This window comes from Stenella coeruleoalba (genome assembly GCF_951394435.1).
Source record: "Stenella coeruleoalba genome assembly, chromosome: 17".
Lineage (NCBI taxonomy): Eukaryota > Metazoa > Chordata > Mammalia > Artiodactyla > Delphinidae > Stenella > Stenella coeruleoalba.
The window spans coordinates 56,410,225-56,418,957 of record NC_137163.1 but is presented as its reverse complement, the minus strand read 5'-3'; the positions used below and the strand labels follow the sequence as shown (position 1 = coordinate 56,418,957).

The 8,733-nt window shown below is 35.9% G+C and overlaps 1 protein-coding gene across 1 annotated transcript; it reads right to left on the bottom strand.

The window, feature by feature from the left end:
* Positions 1-4,058: 4,058 nt before the first annotated feature.
* Positions 4,059-8,049, bottom strand: LOC307176072 (myelin P2 protein; the record flags this gene model as incomplete). Its single annotated transcript, XM_079901825.1, has 4 exons — positions 7,779-8,049; positions 5,681-5,853; positions 5,362-5,463; positions 4,059-4,109 (listed from the first exon to the last, which is right to left on the bottom strand). The coding sequence occupies exons 1-4, from the start codon at positions 7,849-7,851 to the stop codon at positions 4,059-4,061; spliced, it is 399 nt and encodes a 132-aa protein (XP_079757951.1). The 5' UTR covers positions 7,852-8,049.
* Between the last annotated feature and the right edge of the window lie 684 nt (positions 8,050-8,733).

Sequence of the window (8,733 nt, the reverse complement as noted above, 5' to 3'; positions counted from 1 at the left end):
CCAAATTCCTGAAAATCTATCAGCTCTTATGAAACAATTTGAGCTAGCTCCAGCACACCACTGCTGTTAAGAGAACGACTTCCAAGAGAATGACATCAGAGAAGTTATTTACCCTTTTGGGATTAAATGTATTTATTTAGGCCTTGTTTAGGTTAGAGTAGATAATCATCAATTGCCATCTTAAAAAGTTGCTTAGATTAGCAGAGTTGTATAACAATGGTTGTTATATAACTCTCTATATACTTCTATGCCTAGAAGTAGCATAGCACTTGGATTTTACTAGTGAGAGTCTTGGTTTCATGTTGACCATAGTATTTCTAGTTCTTGACTAAAGATTTACCTGATGACTTCTTAAAAAGACATTGCAGCTTTTTGATTGTTTTTACTTTTGTGTAAATAATATTCTTTTTTTATTTTATTTCAATTTTTTTTGCGGTACGTGGGCCTCTCACCGCTGTGGCCTCTCCCGTTGTGGAGCACAGGTTCTGGACGCACAGGCTCAGTGGCCATGGCTCACGGGCCCAGCCGCTCAGTGGCATGTGGGATCTTCCCGGACCGGGGCACCAACATGTGTCCCCTGCATCGGCAGACGGACTCTCAACCACTGCGCCACCAGGGAAGCCCTAAATAATATTCTTAATAAAGTTAATCACTTGGTGGGCAAAGCAATATCAACAGCTCTGAGATCCTGTAAATTTCTCTTCATTTTGGGATCCCGTGAAGCCCTCATCTATTTGAACATCATGTGCATTACTAGATAAATAATAATAACAAAAAATACTTCTATAATGCTTTTCCTGTGCCATGCACTGTTCAAAGCACTTTACATATATTAACTTATTTATTATTCACACTCCTTGAGGTATGCTCTATTATTGACCCTATTTTTACAGGTAAAAATACTGAGGATCTGAGAGGTGAAGTAACTTGCCCAATGACACACAGCTAGTAAGTAGCAAATTGGAATTTGACCTAGGCAATCTGACTGCTCTTAACCAGCTTATATCAAAAACAACTAGAGAGTCACAATTATTTTCTGAGACTATTTTTGAATACTACAGAACTCTAGTGTTTTTTTTTCCCCTCTCCTCTCTTCTGGTTGTTTGAAGATCTTTTTCAAATCTAATAATATGTATCACCTGCTGAAATAATTATTTTGTTTTCCTCATTATCAGTGTAATTCCACTTTTCCTGTTATGAAAGCAAAAGTACTCATGATTTTTGTATAATAGTGCAATTATATTTATTGAGGAATACTTTTTTATGGTGAGTCATATTACCACAAACCTCTAAAAATCACACCATAGTTTTTAAACTCTCCTTTTTTTGTGGGTTAATCTAACTGGAGCCAAAGAAATAAAACCCCACCCTGCTTATGATGCCTCTCAGACGTATTGGCTGAATGCCCAGAGGCAGAGAAGGACCAAGTGTAGCCTAAACAAAATTGTTTGGAAATAACTTCAAACTTGCATAAAATTTCAAGAATCAGACTAATTCAAAGAGAACAAATACAGGTTTTACTCAGATTTATCTGTTGTTAAATTTTACCCTGTTTGCTTTATCAATTGCTCTCTTTTTGTATGCATGTACATATTGTGTGTCACACACCCAACAGTTTTTTCTAAATTTTTTGAGAGTAAATTGTATACTTTATGGCTCATTACTCCAAAATAGTTCAGTGTATATTTCCCAAGAGTAGGGGGATTCTCTTACATAATCACAGTAAACTTCTAATTTACGACTTATATTCCAATTTGCCAATTAACCTAATATTGTCCTTTGGAGTATTTATTTTATCTCTAGTGCAGGATCCAGTCTGGGATAACTTATTGCATTTAGTTGTCATGTATTTTTAGTATAATTTAATCTGGAACATTTTCATAGAGCCTTTCTTTGTCTTCTATGACACTGACATTTTTGAAGAATTCATTTAACACCTCCTCCCCATTTTAATAGAACATTCCTCATTTGGAATTTGTCTGTTGTTTCCTCATGATTAGATCTAGATAAGGATTCCAGGCCAGAGTACTGCATAAGCCATGTTGCTTCCTTCTCAGTGTATCACATTTGAAGGCACATGGTTTTCATCTACCCTCGTTGATCAGGTTAATTTTGATTACTCAGTAAAGAGGTGGCACAGTTTTTCCACTGCATGGTTACTATTTGTTCCCTTGTAACTAATAAGCAATCTGTGTGGAGGTATTTTAAGACCAACCTAATACCCTGCTCCTAATCAAAATTTTGCTCTGGCTTCTACCTCCATTGACAATTCTTGCCTGAGCCAATATTGACCGTGATGGTTGAAAAAATGACAATTTTTCCAATCCCAGCACCTTTTCCACATTTACCAGTCAGGCTATGACAGTCTACTGTAAGGAAGATACTTTCTTCTCTCTCTCTCTCCCTCTTCCAGTACGTATTCATGGTTTCTTCTTTGTCTCCCCGTGTTCTATAATTTACAATTTTTCTCTATTATTTACTTCTCAAATTGTCCCAGTTTTGTCCAATTGAGAGCACCCTCAAGCTGACTCTGATATTTTGGTGACATATCTCTATTATTTTTGGGGAAAGCGTCCTTAATTTCTGGCATAAAAAGATATTTCAGGCTTACGTTGTACCTACCCTGCTCTCACATCAGAATCAGCCATTTCTCCAAGGAACCATCATTCTTTTTAGTGGAGAATATATTAGACACCAAGATCTGAGTGCTGGGTGTACTCATTCCTACTGAGATGTCTTTGCTTGTAAGCTCTTAAGGTAGATAGAGCTAAGAAACATATGCATGTGTATACACATATCCATACATATGAATTTACATCTATTCCAATCCATTTGCACACAGTTCTTTCTTGCCTTCCCTCTGTCATACTTGTATATGCCTTCTTCCAGAAGGAAAATTCTAGCTCCTAACAACATCAAAATATATTCTCATTTGCTCAATCATGTAATATATCTGAAATAATTTTGTTACCTGGGCAGAGTGGTCCCCTATTCCTGCCTGTCAAAAATCTGCTGGACCCAGTAATTCCATGCCTAGTTAATATTCAAAAGAAAAGGAACTCATGTTTCCACAAACAGCCTTATACAAGAATGTTTATAGCAGCTTTATTTATAGAAGCCAAAAACTGGAAATAACTCAATTATCTTAAGAGAAGAAGGGATAAGTAAACTGTGATATATTCACGCAATGGAATACTACTCAGCAATAAAAAGGAACAAATTAATGTTGCATGCAACAATATGGATGAATTTCAAAAACATTATGCTGACTTTAAAAAGGCAAACAGAAAAGAACACATAATGTATGATCCAATTTATATGAAGTTTGAGAACAGGCAAAACTAGTCTACGGTGATAGAAACTAAATCACTACTTGCTTTTGTTGGAGCTGGGACACGGCAGGACATTGACTGGGAAGGAGTGTGAGAAAACATTCTGGGATTAGGGAAATGTACTATATCTTGATCAGGGTGAGAATTATATGGGTGCATGCATTTGTCACAGCTCTATCTTTAATATCTGTTAATTTCACTGTCTGTAAATTAACCCTCAGTTTTTAAATTGGCTGGAGTAGCAGCTGCCCTTTTTAGCTGAAGCTAGACTCCTCAGTGTAAAACAGCTCCTTCTTCTAGTTTGTTTCACTTCTGATCCTCTAAACCCATTACTCTCCTGGTCCCTGAAGGCATTTGAGTTTGCTACCCCAATCAATATACTTACTTCTTTTTACTATGCTATTACTTCCTTTTACTATCATTTCAAATATTTAAAATACAGCATAAGTTAGAACTTCACAGATAATCAAATGACATTATCCATTCTTTAGGTCTGACCAATATACACACTTTAATCTTTAATACAGTAATGACGTGCATACAAATTGAAAATGTTTAAATAACACTGAAATTTAGATTAATCCTCCGTTTAGGCCTTTGCTTATCTGATCTATTAAGACAAAAGCGGAAACAAACAAAGTGCAGTGTAGTCAGGCCTCGCCAATGGAAACAGCTGATTTCCAACATCAAATGATCAAATATCACTTCAATGAGGAAACAACTTTGTCAGACCTTCTCATAAATTCTGGTGCAGACCACGTCCTTCATCTTACATTCCTTAAAAAAAAAGAGAGATTAATTGAATATCTAAAACTCAAACTAGGTGACAGCAAATTTGTAATAATAACAGACATTATAAGCAATCTCATAAGATTAAACTCAGAAAGAAATAAAATATCAGTATGTCAGTCTCCAGGAATTTGGAATCATGACCATTGAAACAGGGGAAACAGTTTTAAATCTGATCTAAGTTACATCAGAGGCATATATATAGATATATATTTTGTAGTACACGGGCCTCTCACTGTCGCGGCCTCGCCGTTGCGGAGCACAGGCTCCGGACGTGCAGGCTCAGCGGCCATGGCTCACGGGCCCAGCCGCTCTGCGGCATGTGGGATCTTCCCGGACCGGGGCACGAACCCGTGTCCCCTGCATCGGCAGGCAGACTCTCAACCACTACGCCACCAGGGAAGCCCCAGGGGTATATTTTTTAACTGGCAAGTTTTCATGCATAATTGGCACAGATTTAAATCTACTAAAACAGTGGTTTTCAAAACTATCTGCACATCTGCATTATCTGGGGAACATTTAAAATACTGATGGCTCCTCCTCCCCCAAGAGATGTGCAGGCAGTTGATCTGTATTGGGGCCCCCATACTGGTATTTACTCCCCATGTAAATCTGCTGTGGAGCTAAGGATAACGCTCCTCTGTACTAAAGAAAAGAATGTTCCAAGAACTACATAAATCTATCTATGGTCGATGTGTGTGTTGATTAGTAAGAACAGAACCTGAGACTTAAAAAAATTGTTAGAGGTCATCTCATATAACCTTTGTCATCATTTTTACCTGCCAACTACAAAAGGTCTCCAATGGCCTCAGCCTGAGTTGTTGACATGTTTTAGTCCAAGTTACCATGGATTCTTGAAAACAAAATGCTTAGCTATCTACAAATATTCTACAATCGACTGGGGATGTGCTTTGCTTTTAAAACTTAGATTTGCTTTTCTCCTTGTGTGTCTAAATTAATGAGGTTTACCCATACTTTTTTTTTTTTTATCATTTTTAGGTGGTGTTATTTCTAAGATAACAAATGAGTTGTATCATTTCTAAATTCTTGAATCTGAACCTGAAGTACCTGTAGATGAGTCTTTATAGTTCAAAGATCACCCAAGCATTAACTCTGATTTTATTCTTAGCCATTCTTATCCATTTGTATTGCAAAGAAAAGAGAATATTTTGAAAATAATATAACCATTTTCTCTATTTAAATGGCTATATTTATGTATTTAGAGTAAAATTACTCTTACCACTACCATTTTTCCATCCACCAACTTTCTCTTTATTGTTGTCTCTTTGCCATTCCATTTCTGTACTTGATTCAACGAGCCTCTTGTCAAAGTTACAACGCTCTGCAAAGACAGGTTTACATAATTGACTTGCTTGGACTTTGGTTGAGTAAAGAAGCAGTTCATTCAGTATTGAATCATTTTCATAACAGATGTTTTATGAGGCACGTTCAGTTTTCAACAGAAGGGAGTGGTCTACCCTTTTGAATACTAGCAGGAGTAATCTTCTCTCTCAAAGTAGTAGATTGGACCAAATTTGAAGAGAAACAGTTAAGTTTACCTTTGCCTTTCTATTGTCAGCTGTGGTTTCTTCAAATTCCTGGCCTAGCTTGAAGGAGATCTCTGTATCTTTAAAGGTACTTTCAGTTCTTATAGTTATAATATCCCCTTTTTTGCTGATGATCACTCTTGGTTTGGCCAAATCTCCCAGTTTTCTGGTGGCTAATCCCACACCTGAAAATCAAGATACTGTTAGAATTTTGTTGACCAAGAGAACCTCTACCTAAAGGGACTATAGGTGGCCATATTTTATGCTCAGCTGTGCCTCAGCTGTGTAGATGGCAGGTAATAGCACTTACTGCTAAGGACCTTCTCCCATGTTTCATCACCTAATGGAAACACATGTCCACGGACTTGAATATTTTAAGTTTTGTTACTACAAAAGTAATGCCTGCAGATTTTAAAGCTAAAAGTGTTTAGCTTAAATAGTGCAAGTCATCTATTTTTACCACATCCAAACCCATGTTCCATTAAAAACTACTATTTATAGTTTTGTATGGATCATTTCAGACATTTTAGTTTGTATGCATAAATATTGTAGATATATTTTTTAAATGAGACTATGACTTATGCATGCTATTCTATGATTTTTTCCCTCAGTAGTATATTATGGATATAGAAAAGAATTCCTCCCATATCCTTGATAGAAGCTCATTTCTGAAATTTTGTTGTAGCCCCTAAAATGATCTGTACCATTACAAATGATCATTAGATAAATAAAATAATTTTTAAAAAATTTTCTGCATTTGAAAACAAAACAAAATTAGATTCTTAAGTATTATTACTATATTACCCAAGATTACAGAAATACATGGAAAAATAGAAATGTCAAATGAGAGAGATACATGAAGAAAAAGCTAGTTATATATAAATATACATATATTTACTTTTATATATACATAAAGAAGTGTGAAGAGTTAGAGCCAATAAAGGATTGTGAATGATACTCTTTCTTCTAATTCTGATTAATCATTTTTTATTTGATATGATTTAGGACAATGCTTTTCAAACTAAACCTCTACAATAGAGACTAAGAATCTACAACACTCCCAGGTGTCCTTATGCACTCTAAAATTTGAAAATGACACAATTAGGAAGTTTTTCATTGAGACTTTCTTATATTGTATTTTGCTTCTTCCTTGGCTATAAAGTGAAGTCCATAAATTTAACCAACCTTATGGTATGGATCTATTCCCGTAAGTTCCCATAGTTTTCCAGGCAACACAACATGATTTTGCTCATTTTATCTAAAAGTAGAACACCTTATATGCTTTCTGAACAGGTAAAATTACAAGTACTTTGATGAGCATAGCAATCTGAGGTCATTGGCTTCACTCTCTACTTATTTATACAGCTCTGGACATTTCCAAAAACTCCTCACACTTTTGTGCTCATATCTATGGAAAATTCTCTAGAAATAGTAGCAAATAAAGTTGCTCTACTAATGACTAGACTTTCCATCTCCATCCACTGTTCCATCTCCAGGAAAGCCTGATGTTAGTGTAAATGAGCTTGAGTTCACTGCCACAACACACTTCTTTTTCTTTCAGTAACTTTCCTAGACTGTGAATATCCTGCTTTATGAAGCATTCACTTTTTACAAAATCTTTATCCACATAGTTATGTAATAACAGACAACCTAGAGGTAGAGACAGAAAACTTCTGGTATAGCTAAGCATCAAAATTTTAGATAGAGGTTTTCCATTAACTTTAGTATATTCAACTCTTTATTTCATGAGCACTTTAGTTGTTGTAGATCTAACTTTCAGGAAAGCCAGAAAATAGGTTGACTAAGCTTCTAAGATTTCTTTCCTCCAGGTTTGGAATGAAAACCTTATTGATATGAAACTGCCTTTGAAATCAGTGGGCACTCTAGTGCATTTAAGCAGCTCTTATCTGAGTTAAAATCTATTAAAATTGCCACAAATAAAATACAAATAAATTATCTGATTGACACAACAGAAGATTAATCCCAGAAGAGGATCGTACTTCAACCTGTGCAAACTCCCAGACTCCTGGAAAAGGAGTTAGAAGGAAATAGTCATGCATCTTTCTCAAAAAGGATCCTCTCAATTAGAACAACAGAGAACATTTCTTACCCAAAGCTTTCATGTAATCATCAAAGTTCTCACTGGAGACAAGTTTCCAGGTGCCTAAGAATTTGTTGCTCATTGTGATGGATGAGAATTCAACACAGTGGTAGGTGAGATTCAGGAGACTCAAATGAGATGCTGAAGTCTCAGAAGATTCTTTTCAAAGATGTCCACAGCATGTGACTCTCACAGAGACCCAATGGGGAAAAGCAGTGTCAGGACTGGGCAATGAATGGCTCTTCAATCATCCACTGGGACAAAAGAAAACCTCACATAATGTCTCCTTCAGTTTCCAAAAATGTTTATAAAAATCAATGACAGTACTATTTGAATCTTCAAAAAAATTTTGGTTGCTCTTACATTTTTAAGAAGTGCTTAGGTCCTTAATGCTTTGGAAAAGAGTCTATCAGTTGAGTTCTATACCAAATTAAATTATATGAGCATTAATGAATGAATGTGTGTGTGTGTGTGTGTGTGTGTGTGTGTGTGTGTGTGTATTTAGGCATCTTGTTCACTCTCAATCCTGAGTCTGCACAATTAAGAATTCTTATTGAAAGAGAATAAAGAGAGGAAAAATGTCCATGAGTATTGTGATAACTGCCTCAAATATGTTGTGGGAGAGAAATGCAAGGGAGCAGTGTGAGGAAGTATTCATAGGTAAGAGAGGCTTGGCATAGTTGGCATATCCAAGGCAGTCAGAGTAGGCAGACAATACGGTCAGTCTATTACAGCAGAACACAGAAATTGCTTTCATGGGTGAACAAAAAGTAGCACTATAACACGCTCTTTGACCACAGAAAAGATTTTCATCTTAAAAAACCTTAGTTCCAAATTAAGCAGGTTCTTGGTTAATACAACAACATTGAGTTTAAGTCCTTTAAAATAAATCTACAATTTTAGAAAGGATTTTCTACAAAAATAATATTAATATATATTGAGAGCCCAGTAGTCACTGTGCTAA